The sequence below is a fragment of the Scyliorhinus torazame genome, chromosome 7 (assembly GCF_047496885.1).
Source record: "Scyliorhinus torazame isolate Kashiwa2021f chromosome 7, sScyTor2.1, whole genome shotgun sequence".
NCBI classification, from domain to species: Eukaryota; Metazoa; Chordata; class Chondrichthyes; order Carcharhiniformes; family Scyliorhinidae; genus Scyliorhinus; species Scyliorhinus torazame.
The window spans coordinates 194,092,796-194,118,285 of NC_092713.1; the positions used below are offsets into that span (position 1 = coordinate 194,092,796).

Sequence of the window (25,490 nt, forward strand, 5' to 3'; positions counted from 1 at the left end):
GTAAGGGGGTGGTAGGATGAATTGAAATTAGAATGGGTCAGCGAGATGCAGGATGGATCAGGGGGATGTGGGATGGGTCAGTGGGATGTCGGATAGGTCAGGGGGATGTCGGATGGGGGTGCGGGTGGTCAGCCACATGTGGGGGGAAGTCAGGAAGATAGGTTGTCGGGGGGGTGGGGAATGCAATTGGGAAGTGGTTGAGCTGGTGATGGGTAGTCGGATCATTGGGAGGGAGTTGAGGTGGGGTTACGCGGGGTGGGGGGAGTATTTGAATGGGCGGGAAATAACTTTCCCTGGCTATCTATTCTGCTCAGAGAGTCGGAACCATCCAAGGTCTCCGATTTAAGTTGTATTATTGGATGTTTCTGAAAACACAAGGTTTAAACTTCCTGGGAGCCATGTTATGTTGGCAATCTGAAATAATCAGAAAATACTTAAAACATTTATTTTTCTGTCGAGTGTTTCAAGTGTGGATCCTTCACCAAAATGGAAGCGATTGGAGATAACCGCCATTTAAAAATGAATAGAATGGAGGGAAGGGGGAGGGAAGCAGGCCAGAGAAAAAGCAGAAGACAAAAGACTTGCATTTCTACAGCATCTCATCATGACCTCAGAACACTCTAAAATGCTGGACAATTAATGGAGTACTTTTGAATTGTAGCGACCGTTGTTAAGTGAAAATAGCCTTGTGGAGTGTGTCAATGTAAAACAGGAAAGGATAAATGACTGAAGTGTTAACAACATGAGAGAGTGGGACGTATCACGAGAGGAATTGAAAACATCTTGAGAGAACTGGAAATGACTGAAGGGGTGGGGGTGGAGGAGGTCAAATGGAAGGATGACTTAGCACGTTAGAGCAGACTCCAGCCACAGGCATCAATCACAGGTCAGTGCCAAGGATGCACACCATTCTCACAGAGGGTCCCCACCACAAGCAGCAATTTATCCCTTAATTCTCAGGCCACTAGTGTGCATTTCAACGCAGTAGGGTTGACAACCCTCAATGATTGACTTGGATCTCCAGGGGTCAAAGATTAATCTTCTGCTGCCAAAAGCAGAGGGACATGAGAAAAAACAATGATGAGCTTTTTCTTTTGTCTTTGAAACATTTTTGTTTATTGGTATTAAAACTGTTGGAGGAGGGAAAGAAAGCTGTTGACAAGGTGGGGCGGTTGGAGATGGGAGGTCATGTGATGATACCTCTAGGAATATGTCCAACCGGGATTGGCAACCCCAGCATATAGTGAAGCAGGAGGAGGTGTACACGTATTTGGGTTACAAGAGAAGAGTTTAGAGGGACACTGGTCATGGCCCCTTTGAGAAAATAGGGACGACACAAAAGGGTGGATCTGGAAACCGGGTGCATAGTGGCTGCCAACGTTCATGGAACTTAAAGTGGACCCAGCCCTTACTGTGGAAAACTCAGTAAATTATAATCTGATGTGGGGGAGGAGGGGGGGAGGGGCTAGATTTGTTTTAGCAATAAGGGTGCATATGGTTAGGGCTGAGCATTTAGCTGGGACGAATAGAGACCATTGGCCTGAGTGGGTCTGACTGTAACACTGAGAGCTACCACTGGCGATGGCAACAATTTCAAACAACTCAAGAGCAGTTCTCAAGAACAATCCTTCAGTGGTGAGAAATGGTACCAGCCCATGATCCCACTGCAATGAACTCCTGCTTTCAACTATATTGCACTGGGCAGCAACTGTCTTACAGGAGGGCGAGTGAATGAAAAGCCTACAAGGAACTAACGTTTGAACAGCAATGTTTCACGTGATTTCAGATGGTGGGGATCATCCAGTATCCGAATGGTATCCCACCTACCCGGCACTTCTCAAGCTAGGATATGACTCAACTGAGTCCTAGCTCTGGTTACATGACACAACAGAGAGTCATGAACAGAGACAGGCTGACACAGGGCCCTGAGTGATTCTCAAGGGTCACATGAAGTGTACAGGACGTCTGCAACTCTCATCCTCAACATGTTTTCATTTGGAGTGCTCAAGACTGAGACTGATTTTACTGGAAAGGATATCAAGAGGGCTGGCGCAAAGTGCGATGGATGGAGTTGAGAAGCAGATTAGCGACGATCTCTCTGATCGGCAGAGTAAATGTGAAGGGGCTGAATGGCCTACCCCTGTTCCTAATGTTCCTATGTGACAGCGTTGGATGTCGTATGGGGGCCCAGGCCACATGGGCCAGCACCAATGCCTTACTTTGATGAACAAACAAAACAAACTGACAAACATCTAAAGTGATCGGAATATTCTGAGTATTCTAACATGGGGAACAGTCTCATGAAAAGGGGACATTCATTTAGGACTAAGATGAGGTTCTTTGAAAATCTCTACCCTGGAGGGTTGTGGATGCTGCAGCATTTAATACGTTTAAGGCTGGGATACGGATTTAAAGCTGGGACAGATACATTTTTGGTCTCTCAAGGAATCAAGGGACATGGGGAGTGGGCGGGATAAGGAATTGAAGCCCAAGATCAGCCATCATCGTATTGAATGGCAGAACCGGCTTGATGGGCCGATTGGACTACATCTCCTATTTCTTGTGTACACAGACTAGCTCGCTGAATTATACAATAGCATGTATTTATATAATGCCTTTAACATGGTAAAATGTACTATGGCACCTTATGGGAGCTTAAAACAAAATATAACACTGAACCACTAAACATGAGCTCCGGCAGAGTGAGTGAGATCAGCAGCAACAGTTATTTTCATAGAATCTCTACAGTGAAGAAGGAGGCTATTCGGCCCATCAAGTCTGCATCAACCCTCCGAAAGAGCACCCTACCTAGGCCCACTCTCCCACCCCATACCCGCAGCCTTGTAACCTACTTTTCATTTCATCGATGCCCACATTCCATGAGGGAATTTTAAAAATCCGTTCAAACACTGGTCCTCGATACACATTCTACTTAAGTATGTGAAACGTGGAAGTTAAAAAAAATAATTCTGTTTAATATTGCCTTTTCCAGATAGTTTATTGCCCTTGTTCTTGCTGACGTCTCATACATCCCTGTACGGTCGTGAGCAGCAATCATGCGCCAAATTTTCAATGCCGGACTTTTGTATTTATCCTGTGCTGTGCTACCAAGCACTGGCTGTGGATTGATCATTATTCTCAAGTACTCTTTCCCAACTCATACTCCCCTCATTAAACTGGAAAGACCTGGAAACAGGACCAGGTATTAAAGCTGACAATGTACCAGCCCCCTCCCCAACCCTCTCTGTTTGACTGAAACTGTGACTGACAAACGGCAGAACCTATTTACAAAATGCATGTAGAATTCAGATGGCAGCCCCCACCCACACTCCCGCCTTCTGTGTAAGTATAGTCGCCTGCGACGGTGACACTGCACCTCGAATGCACGGCCCTTATGATCCTTAACTGGACGACGCATGAAGCATCGAAGGGTGGATGTCGCAGATGTCGTACCATCGTTCGGACACTCTTCCCCGTCCATGCAAGCCCCTGGCTGGCAGCGCTGGATTGGCTTGGCGCTCCATTTCGCTCGCCACCCTCCAGTAGTACCGATCCTTTAGGAAGAAGAGTGCGCGGTGCGTGTAGGAGTAAAATGCAGCGTTCAGATTTCCCACTGGATGGTCGCCAGACACCATCGGAGGAAAAAAGTCCACAATCTTTTTGGGAAACCCATTAACCTTCTGGTTATGATCGATGGTGAAGGCTGTCACCTGTGAGAAGGCAACGGAAGAACAATTATGTAGGCTGGCACAAAATCAAATATTCTGATTTTATTACACTGCGTTTGTTCTGTTTGCATTCTGTTGCTTTGAAGTCAAGGCACCCAGAGACACCCCATACCCAGCTCCCCCTTCTCCATTCCTAGTTTGTTTTTGGAAGGAGATGTTTTATTGATGGTGTACAGGTGATGATCGAATGGGCAAAAATGAGGCGCATGAGGCAACAAGTCTGAATTTACAAATCCATTCCTGACCCACTCCATCTTTCCCTAGTCGGGAAGCGTGGCAGGTTGTGACCTTGCACAGATGCCCTCTGATTCTATGGTTTCCAGTATAAGGACAGAGCAGAAATTTGAATTTCATTCCCCCATGTTATTTTCACCATGAACATAGAACATTACAGCACAGAACAGGCCATTCGGCCCTTGATGTTGTGCCGAGTATTGTCCGAAACCAAGATCAAGCTATCCCACTCTCTATCATTCTGGTGTGCTCCATGTGCCTATCCAATAACCGCTTGAAAGTTCCTAAAGTGTCCGACTCCACTATCACAACAGGCAGTCCATTCCACACTCTAACCACTCTCTGAGTAAAGAACCTACCTCGGACATCCCTCCTATATCTCCCACCCTGAACCTTATAGTTATGCCCCCTTGTAACAGCTACATCCACCCGAGGAAATAGTCTCTGAACGTCCACTCTATCTATCCCCCTCATCATCTTATAAACCTCTATTAAGTCACCTCTCATCCTCCTCCGCTCCAAAGAGAAAAGCCTTAGCTCCCTCAACCTTTCCTCATAAGACCTATCCTGCAAACCAGGCAGCATCCTGGTAAATTTCCTTTGCACCCTTTCCAATGCTTCCACATCCTTCCTATAGTGAGGTGACCAGAACTGCACACAATACTCCAAATGTGGTCTCACCAGAATCATGTACAGTTGCAGCATAACCCCGCGGCTCTTAAACTCAAGCCCCCTGTTAATAAACGCTAACACACTATAGGCCTTCTTCACGGCTCTATCCACTTAAGTGGCAAACTTCAGAGATCTGTGGACATGAACCCCAAGATCTCTCTGTCCCTCCACATTTCTCAGAACCCTGCCATTGACCCTGTAATCCGCATTCAAATTTTTTCTACCAAAATGAATCACCTCGCACTTATCAAGGTTAAACTCCATCTGCCATTTTTCGGCCCACCTCTGCATCCTATCGATGTCTCTTTGCAGCCTACAACAGCCCTCCACCTCATCCACTACTCCACCAATCTTGGTGTCATTAGCAAATTTACTGACCCACTCTTCAGCCCCCTCCTCCAAGTCATTGATAAAAATCACAAATAGCAGAGGACCCAGCACTGATCCCTGTGGTACACTGCTGGTAACTGGTCTCCAGTCTGAAAATTTTCCATCCACCACCATCCTCTGTCTTCTATGTGATAGCCAGTTACTTATCCAATTGGCCAAATTTCCCTCTATCCCACACCTCCTTACTTTCTTCATAAGCAGACCACGGGGAACCTTATCAAACGCCTTACTAAAATCCATGTATACAACATCAACTGCTCTACCTTCATCTACACACTTAGTTACCTCCACAAAGAATTCAATCAAATTTGTGAGGCAAGACTTACCCTTCATGAATCCGTGTTGACTATCCCGGATTAAGCTGCATCTTTCCAAATGGTCATAAATCCTATCCTTCAGGACCTTTTCCATTAACTTACCGACCACCGAAGTAAGACTAATCGGCCTATAATTACCAGGTCATTCCTATTCCCTTTCTTGAACAGAGGAACAACATTCACCACTCTCCAGTCCTCTGGCACTATCCCAGTGGACAGTGAGGACCCAAAGATCAAAGCCAAAGGCTCTGCAATCTCATCCCTTGCCTCCCAATGAATCCTTGGATATATCCCAACTGGCCCAGGGGACTTGTCGACCCTAAGGTTTTTCAAAATTGCTAATACATCCTTCCTCAGAACATCTAGCTCCTCCAGCCTACCCGCCTGTATCACACTCTCATCCTCAAAAACATGGCCCCGCTCCTTGCTGAACTCTGAAGAAATGTATTCATTCAACACCTCTCCTATTTCTTCTGACTCCATGCACAAGTTCCCACCTCTGTCCTTCACCGGCCCTAACCTCACCCTGGTCATTCTTTTATTTCTCACATAATAGTAAAAAGCCTTGGGGTTTTCCTTGATCCGACCCGCCAAGGACTTCTCATGCCCCCTCCTAGCTCTCCTACGCCCTTTTTTTAGCTCATTCCTTCATGAAGGGTGGGATTTAGAAGCCTGTGTGAACTTCCCCAGGTCAGCTTGGGATAATTTTGACAGGTACGTTTCAAAGGTCTTGCTTATGCCCTCACATAACCGCCATGCCACCTCATATCATCATGCCCCATCATGTCCTAGTAGAAATGGTCAGATGGCCTCATGATGAATGCTTGGCTGAGTTTTGAGTGTAGCTAATTGACTCAGCTCTGCTGACAATGTTGAAACAGCATGAAGGGGAGTGCTGGCTTTGTTTGACAGATTTATGAGGATATAATAAGTTATTCTTTGGTGTGTTTTTCAATGTCTGTGTTTACTTAGAAAGATTAAACGGTGTTAAGAGAATTAAGGCTTTTGTGAATTTATAGTAGGTTATGTTTTAATGATGCTTTTAAAAGGTTGTAGAATTAATTGTTTTTTCCAAAGGGGATTTTCAAAGTGTGTTTGCTTTTTTGTAAGTTTCATGAGTATTTGCCAATAATGGTTGATTCATTCTGTGCACAGTGGATTCTGGAAGAGTGACTATGGAAGATGCCTGAGGGCCAAGGGAGAAGTATGGGGGTGGAGGGTTATGTAGAGGCTATGATGGACACCAAGGGGGTATGAGGGGACACTGAGGGGGTATAGGGATATGGATGGCGAAAGGTGTATGAAGGGGCATGTAGGATATGAGGGGGCATGAAGGGGGCCATGAGGGTGGAGGGGGTAAGGGCTAGAGGGCCTAACAACCATGTAGAGAGCTGTGGCAGGACCTTTAACCAGCCTGACTCTACATTTGCCTTCATTGCTGCCTAGGGAGATGGCAGACCCAAAGCATGCCGAGCCATGTTTCACAAAGACAAAAATAACATGAAAGTGGGACGAGCTGATGGATACGGGATTGCAAATTGGTCGAATTCACATTGCCTGACACAGAGGGGAATATCCAGCCCATAGTCTAGGCCGATACTCTGGTGCACTATTGAAGGAGAGCTGCACTGCCAGATGAGCTATTTTTTGATACATTAAACTGAGTACTGTTCTGCCCTCTCAGTTAGATGTAGAAGATCCCATGACACTACTTCAAGTCTGAGAGGAGTCTGAGAAAGGGCAGCATTAAACTGAAAGGTTGGATAAACTGAGAGTCTGTGGGTGGGTCAGGCCTTGTGAGCGTGAGATCATAATCCTGAAAGATCAGGGCAGGAGGCCAGGGGCTAGATTCTCCGTCCTGCCACATTTCTGTTTCACCCCACTGGCAGGATGCTCCGTTGACTAGTCAATGGGGTTTTCCATTGTGGGGCAACCCCGCGTCGTTGGGAACCCCCCGGGCCGCCAGCAAAACGGAGCATCCCGCCAGTGGAGAATCCACCCCAGGAGTTTGAGAAAAAGGTGAGAGAACTTCGAAAGCTGAGTAACAGAGGCTAGAGCAAGAGTAGGCCAGAGTCCTCTTTGGACCAAACTCCAGTGCAATCCATACCAATGACTCCTGTTGAAGGTGGCTTGTTTGCACTGTCGACCTCAAGGACCTACATTTTATGTTTTATAAGTAAATTATATATTAAACTTCTGAATGTTGACACGTAAAAATCACAGTTTGTGTTTATGTCTGTTGTGAACAAGGTGCAATGATCGAGCTTACCTCATCTCCTCTGAAGAAATAAATGTTCCGGTCTCTACTGTCAAAATAAGCCGTGTCTATTGGGCTGGGAGCACCAGGAAACCCTTCACTAATGAGCTTGGGATATCTGGTGCCATGTGCATCTTGAGTAAAAGCCATATCGTTAATGGGATCATAGTGCCAGTACTGCGTCCCTACAAAGCAGAGGGACAGAATTAGAGATAGCTGAGGCTAATGTTCTCGCCCAGGCTCTGCCCCCCCGCTCCTCGAATGCACTGATAATGCTGTCAAGAAGGAGGAGCTGTGTGTGTGTGTCCCACAGAATCTCCATCCACATTTCAACTGATGTTGATGACTCATTAATCTCATTAACAGAGGTCTATTAGGAACAGGAGTAGGCTATTTAACCCATTGAGCCTATTTTGCCATTCATAGAATTGACAGTGCAGAAGGAGGCCATTCGGCCCATCGAGTCTGCACCAGCTCTTCGAAAGAGCACCCTGCCCAACCGCACACCTCCACCCTATCCCCAAAACCCAGTAACCCCACCCAACACTAAGGGCAATTTTGGACACTAAGGGCAGTTTAACAAGGCCAATCCACCTAACCTGCACATCTTTGGACTGTGGGAGGAAACGGGAGCACCCGGAGGAAACCCACGCACACACGGGGAGAACGTGCAGACTCCGGACAGACAGTGACCCAAGCCAGGAATCGAATCTGGGACCCTGGAGCTGTGAAGCAATTGTGCTAATCGCTATGCTACCGTGCTGCCCTTTTTTAAAATTAAGGGGCAATTATTTAGCGTGGCCAATCCACCTAACCTGCACATCTTTGGGTTGTGGGGGCGAAACCCACGCAAACACGGGGAGAATGTGCAAACTCCACACAGACAGTGACCCAGAGCCGGGATCGAACCTGGGACCTCGGCGCCGTGAGGCAACAGGGCTAACCCACTGCGCCACCGTGCTGCCCTCAGCTATGATTTCAATCAAATCATGGCTGATCTACCTCACTAATCCATTTACTCACCCTAACTCCATATCTCTTGATACCTGATTTCATTCCTGAACAGTTTAGCTCCAAATTTAAGATTACGTCCCTTCAATTTTGCTTACCGCACCAGTGAAAATGGATTCTCTGTGTGACATTCCTTTTACATTTTCAACCCCTTAATTTTCTGGCGCGGGCTCGGAGAATCCTGGCCCATGGCTTTGACATCCTCCCTAAACCGTGGTGTTCAGAACTTGACAGCCCAACTGAGGCCTAACCACTGATTTTGTACTCTATGCCTCTATTGATGACACCCTGCAAACTTTGTGTGCACCTTCTTTTCCATAACTTTTCTCAGTGACATTTCTGTTAGACATTATCCTTGTCAAAGTATTCTAACCTGGTCAAATTTACTAAGCATATTTAATTCATCTACACCTGCTCAGAACATTATTTGCCCATGATTGACTGCATTGCTCTAGACAACTATGGTAGGCAACAAAAAAGTACGTTACAAATTATTTTTTAAAAGAACAACTGAATGGTTCTAAGCTGGGCTGTAAATATGGGAAAGGTAAACTTTTTTTTATAAAACACTATTCTTACAATGAGACAATTTTTGATTTTTCACCTCCTGTATCTGATTCTTCCTTCCACCTGTACAGCTATATTAATTTCCCACATATTTCTCCATATACCTGTGATCAAACTCCTAATTAACCTGTCAGTCAAAGGAAGGCAGGGATCGGACCTGTAAGTGACCCGAGCATTTATTTCAAGATACCATTGTATTTATGTCTAGCCCAAGAGATCACACTCCCACAGTCTATTTAGCATGTTAAGATGTTCCCTTCTTGTGCCCTGAAGATGTGGAGGTGGGTGTCACACCAGGGACTTTGCAAAAGTGGCAATTCTTCAGATATTAGTCTAGACTATCAGACTTGATGGCTATTTGATTGTAGACCAAAGAAGATCAACCTTTTCCTTAGTGCCATTCTCAGACACACACTTCTCAAGAAGAGACACTCACTTTGTTTTGAGTATAAGCTGCAGCTCACTGATAGTACTCTTGACTCACAGTCAGAAACTTGTGGGCCCATGTCCCACTTCAGCATATAATTCACATTGACTCTTCAGTGTAGTACTGGCTTGTTCAATTTTTTTGTATGGGGAGGGCGCATATTTCAATTTCCTTCTCACTCAAGGATCCGATAAGTACATTTCAGAAAGATAAATGTATTTCAAAAAGTTGTGGGAAGAAAATAGACAACTTGCTGAGCAAAAATAAAGCAATGTCAAAGCAATACATTAATAATTTAAAAAAGTAATTAATAACAATGACCATTAGAGTGTGAGAGGGTCAGAGTGTGTATGCCCGCCTCGCTCTCTGTCACAGGGTGCTCTCTCACTCACCCTCACCCACTGAGTGAATGGAAGTCAATATTTGTTGGTGTGGGGGGAGTGAAAGTTCTGAGACTGTGGGGGGGACTTTCCACCTTCCCTTGTGGCCTTGCAGCCTCACCTTTCTCTGCCCCCACCCCACCCCCCACTCACAAAGCCTCTGTTTTTCCCCAGTGTTCACTGATCTTCCAATCACAGACTATTTTTCTTCCACCTTTGTCGATTGAGCCTATCAACAGCAAACGCAGGAGAGCAACAGCCTATGACTGGAGCGCAGCCTCTTGCAGAATCTTCAACTTCACAAAACAGTCTGACCGACATTTTTAACAGTGGCTTTGGGGGACACAATCTGGACCCTGGGCCATGTGTTGGACAAGCCTGGTGTCGTATTAATTGAGGTACTGTTGCTTTGCTGGTTGAAATGTTGAGCTGAGGCACTGTCTGTCCTCTCACGTCGATGTAACAGATCCCGGGGCACTATTTTGAAGAAGAGCTGGAGAATTACTCCAAGTGCCTTGGACAAGTTTCAGCTCTGATTGAACAGCTGAAGCAGATTTCCAGGTCATTATCACGATGCTGTTTGTGGGATCTTGCTGTGTGCAAATATGCGTCTCGTTTCCTACATTGTAACCTTGTTTGCAGTGTAAAAGGGTACTTAATTAGATGGCAAGCACTTTGACACCCTGAGATTATGAAAGGCGCTATCTCAATGCATGTTCTCTCTTGGATGATGATTGGGAGCTGAAGTCAAGACTGATTATTTTGACTCTGGTACATCACAGTGGAGCTGAGGCTGATGATAGCAACTTATTGAATTGCACAGCCTGGCGAATGAATCAATTTCATATCTGGCAACACGTTGTAGCCACTTAAAATGGCCAACTCCCGATTCAAAATGGCGAATGGCAAAGGCTGATGGGAAAGTCAGCCAACAACAACGAACCAACATTGACTGTGACCAGTGCAGTGACTCCAGTGATCATCAAACTCGTAAGTCTTAATTCAACGCTCGCTACGAGATAGGCGCTCCTAGCTACCAATCCGTGCCAACTTCGAATCCCGCAGACTCAGAACCCGAACGACAGGCCATTTGTTCTCGACCTGGTGGGCCAGTTCAAAGTTAAGTATAGGCCTGTTAGTTGTAGAAGTAGCTTAGACGTAGAATTTGTGTATAAGTAGCGATTACTGTGCATAATAAATGTGCTTTGATTTAAATCTTACTAATCGGTGTATTGGATTATTGATCATTACTCGGACTTGAACCTCGTGGCGGTATCATAAAGATACCTGGCGACTCGAGAGCAAAGGTAATAAAACAGAGCAATTGAACCAAGGAGAAAATTAGCAATATTATTTGGCGACTCTGGTGGGACCCGATCTACAAGTGGAAAACCACTCCGGGAGAACCCAGAATTTGAATTAGAGATCCAATTGGAAACAGAAAACCACAAATGTTCAAGCAGTTCTGATCAATACTCATTATTCGAAAGTGTGTGTATGCATGTGTAACTAACAGGGCGATAAGGTAAAACCGATAGATTTATTTGTTGCGACAAAACTGTCGGAAGTTTGTATTTTGGAAAGTAGCGAAACCGTACCCGTATTTACAGCACCGCCTTAATACCCCCGTCCCAAATTTGAAGAGCAGCATTCGGATTAATACCCCTGTCCCAAATTTAAAGAGCAGCATTCGGATTAAAACCCCTGTCCCAAATTTGACGAGCAACATTCGGATAGGAAAGATGGCAATGCTGGCAATGCAGCGCCTAATGAACCCAGAGGAATTTGCGGTCGCAGCGACCAGCAGCAGTAGAGTGGGACAATGTCCCATTTGGGAGGAAGAGATCAGGAAATATCTCAAAGGGAAAGGATGGCCCCTTTGGAATGAATTCTGTGACAATGAGGAATCAGGTCCCGGGATTATAGGACATACTTGGTGGGAGACCCTGAGCGAGATCCACAAAAAGAGCTTAGGGAAAGCTCGTAAGCCGATGGCAATCGTGTCCTGCTTGGCACAATTGCGAGGCACAGGGAAGGTCGTTAGGACGCTCCGGAAAAAAGTTGAGGGCCTACATTGAATGAGTAAGGTCGATGTAAGCGAGGTAGAAAAGGAGAATTTGGAATTGAGAAGGAAGTTGGCAGCAAAAGATGGAGAGGTGGAGGATGCCAAAAGGGCACACCAGTCTTGTCTGGCGCACTTAAGCAGCTTCCAGTCTCAATATGAAAAGGCCTATCAGGACACGCAATGTGCAGTCCTGGTACGAGAAGAAATAGAAAAACAGGTAGAGGCATTACAGAGACAGTGTAGTGACCTCAAGGCAGCATTAACATTACTCCATGCTGCCACCACAGAACAAAGACAAAGCACGTTAGATAACGCAAAGTGCCGGAAGCAGATTGTAGAGCTGCAATCGCTGCTTTCAGTTCAGAAAGGTTTCCAGGAAACCCTTGGAGAAAAATTAGATCAGGAAGACGGCCCTGATTGGGAAGAATTAAATGAAACAGCGCAGAGATATGTTCAGGGAACATGTGCGCAGGGAAAGCCACAAAAGAGGAAAGCACCCCAACCCCCCACAGAGCAGATAGTTCACGCTCCAATGAACCCAGTGACCACCCGCCGCACAGCCACATCAGACGATGCAGAATTTCTATACTACACCTCCTTAACAGTGACCCAATTACGGGACGCATGCGATAAGATCACACCGTTCCTCCCCACCTCAGAGCCCCACCATTTCTTTGCCACAGTTAAGCATCAGGCGACCATGTACGGCCTGGATGAGCGAGAGCATGTAAAGCTCACCGTTTTAAGTTTGATCCTTCAGTAGCAGCAGCCCTTCCCGACCCACAGAATGTAGGAGGAGGCACCCTTGCAGAAATGCAAACCGCGATCCTGGATGCGATGGGGTATAACCAGGATGACCCCGTAGATGGCCTCAACAAATGTAGGCAAAAGAAATCCGAGCACCCCACAGCATTTGCTGGACGCCTGTGGATTCACTTTGCAGCAGTCTTTGGAGACTTAGACCGTGCCCATTTTTCCCCGGACAACATGGCCAAATGGACCCGCACCCTTTTCTCGCATGCCACAGAAACAGGACAGAAAGCTTGCACGAGTTATGATCCCTCAGAAGAGGCCCATAACGAGAAGTGGGTCGTGAAAAGATTGTCCCGCGCTTGGGAGCAATATATACAAAGTAAACCCGTAGTCAAGAATCCCAAGGAAAAGCAGGCCGGAGCAGATATGCAGGCAGTAAAAACACACCAGAACCCCGCATGGTTGAATGAGGGAAAGAACAGTCCCCCACCCAAGTCACAGGAGTGTTACCACTGCAGACAGTTGGGACACTTCGCAAGAGAGTGCAATGCCCCTAAAAAGCCACAGAGAGCCCAGCAGATGGGCACTCTGAGTAAGAAAAAGACAGAGCCCATTCATAGCGTTAGCGCCCGTTCAGATCAGACGGACTTGACCGGAACAGAATGACGGTGTACGGGCTCCCCTAGTTGGGTCTGCGACCCCCTTTGGGATAGGTCCGGACGACCGGTAGTTGCAGCGAAAATTCGGGGACAGCCCATCGAATTTCTATGGGACACAGGAGGGTCCCGCACCACAATAAATTCCTCCACCCTGTTTCAAAAAGACACGTGGCCCACTACAGCCACTATCACCCTCAGCGGCTTTACAGGCCACTCACAGCAGGGACACATCACAGCCCCTGTACCCATTCAAATTGGTACCATCACTGCCAGGCACCCCGTTGTTTTAGTTGACCTGCCCCACACAGCAGAACACATTCTGGGAATCGATTTCATGAATTCCTATAATCTTTCATTCGATCCAGTCAACCAGTGTGTCTGGAAGATGGCAAAATCCGCAAGAGCCCCCGCAACGCTCAACATAGGAGAGTACACAAACAAAATTAGCGCAGTAGGCGTTAACCCGACCACGCTTAGTACGGACAAGCAGGTTAGGGCGGTTCTGCAAAAGAACAGGGCAGCATTCGCGACCCACAAACATGACTGTGGACGGATGACTGGTTCAGTACAAATAACAGGACCTGATCCTAGACCCCAAAAACAGTATGGATTTCCCCAAGAGGCAGAGGGAGAAATCTCCAAGGTAATAGAAAGCTTATTAGAGCAGGGCGTAGCCAGTAGCCTCCACTAATAATGCCCTGATTTGGCCAGTGAGAAAGCCCGATGGATCATGGCGACTGACCATCGATTACCGGGAACTCAACAAAGTCACCCCCGCAGCAGCCCCCACAGTAGCAACGAGTCCCGAGACCATGCTCAAGCAGGGACTCAATTCCTGATTCTTTACGGTTTTGGACGTCAGTAATGGATTCTGGTCCATTCCATTGGCAAAGGCGTGCCAGTACAAATTTGCCTTCACATTTAAAGCACAGCAGTACACGTGGACATGCCTGCCACAAGGATTCCACAACTCCCCCTCCATTTTCCACCGACAGCTGACAAATGGTTTAGCCAAATTCTCTTGCCCCGAATGTCTGGTACAGTATGTAGACGACCTACTACTGCAGACAGACACCAAGGAAGAGCACATTGAGCTTCTGTCCGAACTTCTGGAACTCTTACATTCAATCGGTTGTAAAGTCAACCCCAAAAAGGCCCAGATTTTGAAAGAAAAGGCGATATATTTGGGAACAATTATCACACAATTCGGTTTTTGAAAAAAAAACATGAGGGAGTCACACATAGTGGTGACCAATTATAAAGGGAGTAATTGGCACTAAAGGACAGACAGACTATCGTACGAGATGTTAAACCAAGATAGTTACAGACACTTTGCTTGTTTCCACAGAACTCCAGAAGCTCCAGGACAGAAGAAAAGAAAAGAAAAGGAAAGAGAAGAGCCATGAGGACGTCCTTCACATGGATCAGCATCATACTAATGGGCATTTGGTTGCGAGTGAACGCGAACCCCATGACTTCAAGCCCCCCAGCTGTTAATGTTTCACTTCCCCGCAGTACCCAGAGCCCAGTCCCCAGCGACACCAGACCATCTTGGTGTGCCAGGTTTATAACCTGGTACTCTCTGTCATATGTAATAGAAACCCTACTAGTATTGGCGATACTCTGCTGCATCGTGCAGACTATGCGTCTAAGGAAATGGAGAAGGAGAGCCTACCGCGCTCGAACCCTGGTATATAGGATCAGATCCCCTATTTTCGGATACGACCAGACCCCCGACCCCCGCGATCTATAATAAAGAGCATTCATTTGCGTTTTATTGTAAATAAAGAAATGTTCAGAATGTTCATGAGCAAATTGTACGATCCTGAGCTTGACTGCCAAGCCAAGAAAACTGTGTATAAACTGCTATGATTTGTTGTATGGTTGAGGAAATTAGGATAATGAAATGTTTAAGTGAGTGTAGAGTATTAAGAATAGTTAGAGGTTCCCAGTTTATTGGTTTGTAATGCATGTCCCTGTTTGACATAGCGCCCTTAGAATTGTCAGTTAAAAATGTTTTGTATAGTTATGGTCAGTGCAGAGGCCATGAAGGAAGTGCCCCCCCCAGGTCAGGGAATGGAAAGCAACATAGTTATGTGATCCGTCACGCTTCGCGTTAGGATCACAAGGAGGGAATGTAGCCACTTAAAATGGCCAACTCCCGATTCAAAATGGCGAATGTTGGCTGATGGGAAAGTCAGCCAACAAGACAAAAACCAGCAGCTGCAGGTTGGCTGTGTATTTACTACTGGAAAGGTCAGACAATATCGATACCAGCAACCATCAGCATAACAAAACAACAGCCATCTGCATACTAATGAGCAATCCCCGAGAACAATAAACAACATTTAGACACACAAAGCAAAACCAGACTCTTCGGCGCCAGCAGGAGCCTACACAAAAGGAGGTGAACGAGCACCTCAGGACCGCCCATCGATCAGGGAACCGCTCCAACATTGGAGAAAATCGAACCAAGCGATTGGGACAAAGTCCAATCACTTGGGACCAGGTACAGGGTCCGCCCCGAAAGGCGGGAAGCTCCTGGGGACGATAAGAATTGAGCCCCAAGTTCAAATCGCTCTCTTCTTCTTCACCTCTTCGCTCTCTTCACGCTCTTCTTCCTGCCCGGGTCACCCAGCAACAACGAACCAACATTGACCGCGACTGGTGCAGTGACTCCAGTGATCATCAAAGTCGTAAGTCTTAATTTAACGCTAGCTACGAGATAGGCGTTCCTAGCTACCAATCCGTACCAACTTCGAATCCCGCAGACTCAGAACCTGAATGAAAGGCCATTTGTTCCCCTGACCTGGTGGGCCAGTTCAAAGTTAAGTATAGGCCTGTTAGTTGTAGAAGTAGCTTAGACGTTGAATTTGTGCATGAGTAGCGATTACTGTGTATAATAAATGTGCTTTGATTTAAATCTTACTAATCGGTGTATTGGATTATTGATCATTACTCGGACTTGAACCTCGTGGCGGTGTCATAAAGATACCTGGCGACTCGAGAGCAAAGGTAATAAAACAGAGCAATTGAACCAAGGAGAAAATTAGCAACAACGTTAACCATTAAGGCAATGGGAGGCAGGGGGAGTTGTAATTATCCTTTTTAACCGAACCTTCCTACAAACGGTGACCAAGGTGTATCTTACCTTTGAAGAAGTACTGCGCATCCCTCTTCTCCTCAAGATTGCTGCTCCATGCCCAGATATGAACAAACGCATCTATATTTGAGTCGGGGAGATTGTGCCAGCCTGCAGAGATCGGAATTGGATCACCATAGCGTGTTCTGTTGCTCCGGTTCTCGTACATCCAATACCAGCTCTCCCTGAAGAAGTACGTATTGAAGTGGTACTCTACAGTGCCATCGGCATTCTCGCGCTGATAGACCCAGTCAAAAACCGTGTTGAAAGCACCTTCACAAACACCTGTGAGTTAAGGGAGGAATAATAAGTTACCGTTGCTGACCCCGTGGAACTAAATTGGATGCCCCGATACTGAAAGCTTCTCATGACACTTCTCTGTGAGGATGAGGTCTCGTGTAAGCGCATTACTGTCAAGTGCCAATCGAGAAGAGTCCCAGGGGAGCTGCTTGGTAAAAGCAAGAATATAAATATATTTCTGAAGACTTTTTCCCTGGTCTACTTTTCATGAGATTGTCTATCTTAAACATGAAATATTCACTTCCTCCACCACCAATGCATAGTGGCAGCAGTATGTACCAGTGCACAAGATTCTTTCAACAGCACCTTCCAAACTCTAAACCTCTACCACCTAGAGGTACAAAGGCAGCAGATACTGGGATACATCCCCTCCAAGTCGCTCACCATCCTAACTTGGAAATATATCGCTATTCCTTCATTGCCACTGGGTCAAAATCCTGGAATTCCCTCCCTAACAGCACTCTGGGTGTACCAACACCACAGGGACTGCAGCGGTTCAAGAAGGCAACTCATCACTATTTTCTCAAGGGCAATTAGGGATGGGAAATAGATGCTGGCGTAGCCAGCGAATCCCACATCCCATGAAGAAATAACATTATTTTCATTATTCATTCTCAGGAAGCTGGATTCCTTGGTTTTAAAATAGACAATCTCTCTAAAAGTATTGGCCAGGACAAATCTTCAGAAACACACTTATATTCTTGTTTTTATCATATTTTAATCGCAACTGCAGCTGATGTCAGTGACGAGGCAATGGAGGATTGTGCGGTCAATTGTGCCAAAGGCTGCAGACAGATCAAATAGGATGAGGAAGACTGGTTTATCTTTGTCATGGTCACATAGGATGTCAGTTGTGTCTTTGGTAAGAGCTATTATGACACTGTGCCAAGTGTGGAACCTTATTGGAATTATGCAAATATCCAGGAAAGGCAGGCACAGATTTAGGCCGCGAAGATATGTTTGAGGACTTTGGAGAGGAAAGGAAAGTTGGTGATAGCGCCCCGGAGTGTTTCTATTTATTATATACATATATATGATCCTGGCTAATTTATTTTAAAACTGGACATGACTTTATAATGACAATCCGTGATTCTGGCCTTCAGAACAGCAGCAACTGTTTTATAATACAACGTAATAATATCTTTATTAGTGTCACAAGTAGGCTTACATTAACACTGCAATGAAGTCACTGTGACAATCCCTTATCTCTCTCTAACGATGTGATACTGTCCCCTGGGATTGCAGAGATCAAATCCCAAGGAAATGTACGAAGGCCATTTACATTTCTAAGGTCAGGCCCTGGCCAATGGACATGATCAGTCTGTGAGGACAAAAGAACCTGGAAATCCTTGTTGAAACTATTAATGGTTGAAACATTAACCATCCCAAGACACCAGACAAGGGATATACATCCTTTGTCAAAACAAAGGTGGAGAAGTGGGAGTCATGCCACATGACACCATCCCCTCTCCCACCCCAAGCTGCTAGAACCTTTAATATTCCCTTGTGGTGCTGAGAAAAAGGCTCAACCTTCCATCTAGTAGGCAGAAAAAGTGCTTTGTCCAGGTTTTTGAATACCTGGCTCCCCTACACTGTTTCCCACTGGGACTTTAAAATTCTGCACCAATGCCTGCAAGACTAATTTATCCCTACGAGCCCATATTATTGTGGAAGTCACGATAGTGGAAAGATGAATGATCCAGCATTAGTCTTCAACCTGCCGATTCTAAAAGAATACACCATTGGACTTAGATTCTGGACTCACATGAAACAATAATTCATAGTTTGTCTGGGGTCTTTGCCCTGTACCTCTTTCTGTGCTCTGTCCCACCTTTATTGCACGAATGAAAAGGATGCCATGTTGCAAACCTCCCCTCCCATTTGAGTGTGTGCAAATAAATGAATGAACCCTTTTTCTTCATTCTATCTTGAGTTTGCTGTGGGGTTATTAAAAGAAGATTGGATCACACCAAAACTGAGGGTTTGGGAAAATACATCACTACATATAAAGGGGGTATCAAAAACAAAAATCACCTTCCTGTTTACGGATGGGTGCTGAGAAGAGATATCAGGGCTGTTTAAATTAACCCCTCCTCCTGTCAGTAACAACAGGCTGATATACATTTTAACTCGATCTACCCACCTTGGTTCCATTACGTTTAATGCCCTTGCCTAACATAAATCAACAGCCTCAACAGCTTTACAGGGGCAAGCGTTTCAGGTTTCCACTGCATTTTGTAAAGAAATGCTTCCTGAGACCACCTCTGATTGACCTAACTCCAAACTAAAGGTTACTCCCATTTTCTGGACAACTCCAATTCTGAAGTCTTTCGGGGACAAATAGATGTCTGGCAAGGGAGTTTTACGATTATTGGATGAAAATAAAGAATGTAGGCAACTTCAAAAACAGTGTGTATACAAACATATGAGTTGATAGCTGGCACTGACCTCTTTGCCCCTTTGAACCTACTCTGCCATTCATTAAGGTCATGGCTGATCTGATTGTGGCCTCAACTCTACATTCCTGTCTGTACACGATAACCTTTGACTCCCTTGTTAGTCAAGAATCCATCTATCTCTGCTTAAAAACATTTAATTACCCCGTCTCCTGGGGAGAGAGTTCCAAGGACTCACGGTCCTCAGTGAAATAAATTCTTCTCAACTCCATCTTAAATAGGAGACGCCTTGGGTGAGATTCTCCATCTAGTGATGCCAGAATCGTGAAACGCGATTGGGCGGAGAATCGTGCGTGAGCCAAAAATCGTGACTGGCTCCGGGCACCCAACGGAATGCCATGCTCCGTTGCCTCGACAGCAGCGTCAATGCATTCTACTCCGCACATACATTAAATGTCGTTGATATCTCATTCTCAGGCCCGACTCTGTATTCTCTGGGGCTCCAGCGATGCTCCGCCTCCGCCTGGAGGAATTACTGATGGTGAAGTTCACTTGTGATTATAAAAATTGGGAAACAGGCGCCATGCTGAGTAATAGAAAGGAGGTAGGACATGTTCCCAGAGGCTGCCGGTCCTGCCACTGGCAGGGCTGACTGGGGGGGCGGGTCTGCCAGAGCCTGGGGGTCAAAAGGGGGGGGGCGATCAGGGGATGGGCCGTGAGGTCAGGGTGTCCCCCCAGGACCAGGGTGTCCAACCATGGACCGGCATTGCGTTGGCCTGCGAGGCAGCAACCTCGCTGCGTACCCCACTGACCGCCTACCGTGGCCCGTGGTTGCGCAGAGTGACACCGGCTGTATGGGTGCCACCACCCCCCGCACCCCATGACACCTCCACCCCACCAACACCCCCCCACAACTGGGCACCGCCCATTGGTGGGGCATCATGCAGCAACACACACAGTAGCACCTACAGAAACCGGACATGGGGGCTGCAGAGCATACCTCTGGCATGGGTAGGGCCTGGGTAGCAGGCATGGTTGGCATCGCCTCCTGCCCCTGCATTTGTTTGCACTCCTCTAACTGCATCAGCAGGTGCTGGATGGTTACTGACAGCCCTTCATGTAGTCCCTGGCTCTGTGACTGCATCTCCATTATCGATGGGACCATCCTTTCCAGAAGCCCGAGACCTGTCCAGATGGCAGCTAGTCCTTGGGGTCGTGTCACCATCCGATTGTCCCCCCCCTCAGGGGTTCCTACCTCCACCTAATGTGCCACTGCACATGTGTGGTGAGCAAAAATAGTGCCCTGGGAGCCTCTTCGCTAACATGCCCAACCGAGGTGAGTGTCTCTGGGATGGTGGAGGGTGTTGGAGATAGCTGTAATGGAAAATCCGTGTCTTCCACAGACTCGTACTTCGGGGTGTCTTGGGCTAGAGTTTGGAGACTCCCTTCGCTATCCGTTGCCATCCTCGATGGAATTAGGGTCAGGGTCGGAGGACACCGCCTCAGGTGATCCTGCAAGACACAAGATATGACGCATGATTGGATCGCGTGTTGGGGTAGCGCGTGGTGTGGGGGAGGTGGCATGGTGTATGGAAGGTGTGGGGGTGGTGAAGGGAGGTGGGGTGGTGAGGGGGTGGTGTTGGGGTCGTGCCTACATGCCACAGGGACAGCATAACTCAGCGGGGGCTCACTTGATTGCCCGATGCCAACCTCTGCCTTGGCGAATGTTCTCTTTCCAGGCCCATCGATCAGATCCAGTGACCGCTGCTCTGCGACGTGAGGGGCTGCAGGTCCAGCAGTCCCCCTCCAGTCTACTCTCTATCTCTGTGGTAGAGACAGAAAGCGCACAGTATTAGGCGGTCGGTTACGTGCAGCACATGATGTGGGTAGCTATGGCCTTTGTGGCCAGGGCACCAGGCCATGGCAGGCAGCATGGGTGCTGGCATGTGGTGCAGGTTGGGGAGTGTGCACACTGCTGGCGGCTGGGGATTGGTTGCCCTTCGGGTTGAGGGGGTTACAGGTGTGTGGGACCGGGATTGGTGCCAGGGGCACGGTGCTGGTTACTCACCCTGGCCATCCTGAGGAGGTCGTGCAACTTCTTCCTGCATTGCTGCCGGTCCTGGTGGTGCCCAAGGCACTCACGGCCTCTGCCATCTCCGCTCAGGCCCGGTGTACGGCGGCGGGTGGCAGCCTCCTTCCCACCCCGGCGAACAGGCTGTCCAGCAGTGTCTCAAGCTCTGCGTCCGCAAACCAGAGTGCCACTCTCTGTGCTGCCATCTTCTTGGGTGGGATGAGTGTGTGCGTGGGGAGTGGAGTGCTAATATGTGGCTGCAGCTTGTCAGCCACTCGAGTGTCAATCCCCTCCTCGACGAATTAGACACCGTTTTTCATCAGAATCGATCGAGTTTCACGTGGCACTGGTGCTAGCCCATTAACGGTCATGAATTGCTCCGGGACCGGTGCCAATTTAGTTATCATGGAATTCCATCGAGTCAGTCCCGGTGTCAACACTTAGTTTCTGAAACAGAAAATCCCGCCCCTTATTTTTAAATGAGTGCCACCCAAGCCAACACCGCACAGTTCTAGTTCTAGTCTCTCCCATGAGGGGGAAACATCCTTTCAGCATTTAGTCAAGTCCCCTCAGGATCTCATGGGCTGTATTCTCTGCTGTTGGGATTCTCCATTGCGCCGGCAGCGCACCTACACCCAGGGATTTCCCGACGGCGTGGGGCTGCCCACAATGGGAAACCCCACTGGCAGGCTGACGGGACGGAGAATGGGGGGCTGCACCATATGTTTCAATAAGCTCACGTCTCAAATATAAACCGCCCATTTCTCCTCTTTGAAAAATGCAATAGTGCCCTGATTTCATACCAGGCTGCACACTTCCCATGCCTATTCTTACCGTATAAACGTTGCATTGCCTTCCTGTCTAACCAGTCCAGTTCAAAGTTTTCACCTTGGGTGTTGTAATTGGGGTGCATGACAGAGTCTCTTCGAAGGAGATGGGACAAACCGAGGGCATGGCCAATCTCATGCACAGCAACCTGAAAGAGAAGGATACAAAGAAGTAGACCGTAAACCCAAGCCACAACAAGGAGATCATTTTCTTGGCTACAATGCCTTTAGGTTACGCAAAACGAGTAAGGTAACACAATGAGGTTTACTTCAAGATGCAGTATCCCTTTTCCTCTGGCTTTTGTGGATGTTCATCGAGTTGTTCAGTAAAGTGAAGGTGCGTTATCCCTTTCACAAACTGCTGCACTGATCTAATCTTGGCTGTCTGATTGTAACTTTTTTATTCAACTAATCTGCCATTAATCTGTACCAAAGTAATTTCCAAGAACATTTGAATTCCTCTTTTCTGATATTGAACAGATTATTGTATTTCTGTGAACAATTACTACAATTACAGATAATTGAGAGGCCCAGGTGATACCATGAGACTGAAGCTCGAGCACCTTGGAGTTGCCACCGACTCCCAAATATTACATTACGGCTTCAAAGATTGTTTTAACTCTGCTGTACCACTTTCACTTAGCGGTTTAGCCGTGTTCTCCCACCTTCCCCGAACTGAATCTAATCAGTACTCTATTCAACCAGAGAGGGCATTGGGCCTGTGTCCAATCCTGTTCTTGCTTGATGTCTGCATATGCACGTTTTAGTGGGGGCTCACTGGGTTGTGATCAAGAGCTCTGTCGGATATTCATTCTCTCTCTCTCTCTCTCTCCCCCCACCCACCCCTCTCTCTCTCTCTCCCTCCCCCCCCCCCCCCCCCCCCCCCACCCCCCCCCACACCCACTCCAATGCACAGAGATACCTATAGACTGGGAGCTCACTGCCCTGCCCATCAGTTAATGCCAATTCCACAAAGTGGAAATTGAAACTGAGAAAAGTTAAGAGATGTAGTAGAGTTCGAACAGGGGTGTGGGTTGGAAATGGGGTGATAGGGCAGAAGGCAGGAGAGATTAAATGACAGAAGAGTTAGTCTCACAGAGCCAAAGCGAACGGTGATGATACAAGATAGGAAACAAAGAAACAAAAGATGGGCCGAGAGCAGGTGTATGACTGGCTAAAAGAGAAAATAAGAAAAAAGAAACAAAACCCGCAAAAAAAATGAAACAAGGTGGGGCAGAGGTCACAATCTGAAATTGTTGAACTCAATGTTGAGTCCAGAAGGCATGTGTTGAACTTAACTGGAATAGTGAAGCAGACTGAGGACAGAGATGTCAGTGTGAGAGCAAGGTGGAGAATTAAAATGTCAGGCCACCGGAAGCCCAGGGTCATGCTGGCAGACTGAACAATGATGTTCCGCAAAGTGGTCACCCAATCTGTGTTTGGTCTCTCTAACGTAGAGGAGACCACATTCTGAGCAGAGAACACAATAGACTAGATTGAAAGGTGCACATGTAAATCGCTGCTTCATCTGGAAGGAGTATTTGAGGCCTTGGACAGTGAGGAAAGGGGAGGTAAAAGGACAGGTGTTACATCTCCTGTGTTTGCATGTAAAGGTGTCGGGGAAGAGGATGGGGCCTTTGGAAGTGACTGAGGAATGGATCAGGGTATCATGGAGAGAACGGTCCCTTCGGAATGCTGAAAGAGGAGAAGGGAAGAAGTGTTTGGTGGTGGCATCAAGCTGGAGGTGGCAGAAATTGTAGAAATGGATCCTTCCTTTACCCTTTCCCCACCACCCCTTTCCATATGGAAATCATACAGCTGACAATCCCCTCAGTTGCTTTCAATCTCCAGCTATACTTAGCTGGAGTAGTGGCAGCATTAGTTGGAATCTCTTACTTAGTTACGGCAGAAGTATAGAACGGCTCCAAGGAAATCCTTGGCCTATAAGTTTGGATGTTGCATAAAGATGAAGGCTTTGCTGGAAACACCAGCCACCAGGATCAAAAATAGGACTGCAATCCCAATGACTCCATCGCTAATTCCGTATTAAGACGTATGATTCTCAGGTTTATTAGTCCTTTGATTATGTACGGAAGATTGCAGCGTTAAAAAAACACATGTAATACCGTAAGGAGACTAATGCCCTGACCGTTGTTGGTGACAACAAAATGTTCAGCATCGTCAAAATGGATATCGGCCAAGTACCAGGCATGGGCGAAGATCTGTCCTGTCCCATCAAAGTCCTGAGAACAGCCAAGATGTTGCCCTAGAACACAAGCACAAATCTATCTGGTTACGATGTGGTTTCCAAACTTTATTATGTGGGCATGCTCTAGTGTCCCTGTTAAAATATTGACACACCTCAGTAGGTCCCCAGTTCAAAGTTCCGTAAGTCAAAGCAAAACAGTAAGAACATTGTAGAAAATGTGTTTTTCTTTGCTCAATAAGTGTACAGCATGAAAACAGTGCCCAGGACAAGAAATCTCAGCGTGCTGCCAAATGGGACAAGAAAATCTACTCAATGTTGTCCACTCATTTTGTATTTCCTGAGCGGCCTCAACAGGGTCCGCATTGGATGCAAGTATAACCACTTTGCATTGGACTCCTCAATGCAAATTGCTGACAGAAATTAAGAGTAAGCGGTCTCTAACATTTCCTCTGACTCACCCTCCTCGACACTCAGCAGCCCTGCAAATGGGCAAAGCATTCCCAGCTAAAGATGTTCATGTGATGCGAAGAACAAATAGAGATAATTGAAAATGCAGTTTGGTAAGTGATTGACGAGTGTAAGGATAAATCAAGTTTATTGGAAATTGGCAGGAAGATAATGGTTCCTGAGCTGCAGGGGCCTTGGGAGTCTCATTCTGAAAACAGTACGAGATGTGCCGAAATTACTATTCAATCTGATTAAATAACTTTTGCTCTTTACTCGTCCATCTGTCCATCCATCCGTCCAGCCACATAATGCAGATAGAAGCACATCCCTGGATGTAATGTGTGGGTTCATGAAAAGCAGGCATTTGGTCACGACAACAATGCACCTGGACCATCCCCTAACAAAGGAGGTTGCATATTTGGGCGTAAGTGACAAACTGGGATGATGTGCTACCTTCCTCCACCCATCCCCTTTGTTCAAAGTCCTCCCCATTATGCTTTCTAAAAAATATACTTTTATTGAACAATTTTAATGAATACAGGACAATAAAATAAAACAAAACCCTCAAATAAATCCACAACCACCCACTCCCAACAGCTGACGGTGACGAGCTCTTTAAAAAACAGAATGAAAGGACA

General features: G+C 46.8%; 1 protein-coding gene across 1 annotated transcript in view; it reads right to left on the reverse strand.

Moving 5' to 3' along the window:
- Window positions 1-290: 290 nt before the first annotated feature.
- LOC140426763 (matrix metalloproteinase-21-like) overlaps window positions 291-25,490 on the reverse strand; it is a 41,016-nt gene continuing 15,816 nt past the window's right edge. The window contains exons 3-7 of the mRNA XM_072511918.1: window positions 24,323-24,462; window positions 22,204-22,345; window positions 16,612-16,887; window positions 7,611-7,783; window positions 291-3,710 (exon numbers count right to left, since the gene is read on the reverse strand). Of these exons, the coding sequence (XP_072368019.1) occupies window positions 3,402-3,710; window positions 7,611-7,783; window positions 16,612-16,887; window positions 22,204-22,345; window positions 24,323-24,462 (1,040 nt within the window). The 3' untranslated portion in view covers window positions 291-3,401. The remainder of the gene's footprint in view (window positions 3,711-7,610; window positions 7,784-16,611; window positions 16,888-22,203; window positions 22,346-24,322; window positions 24,463-25,490) is intronic.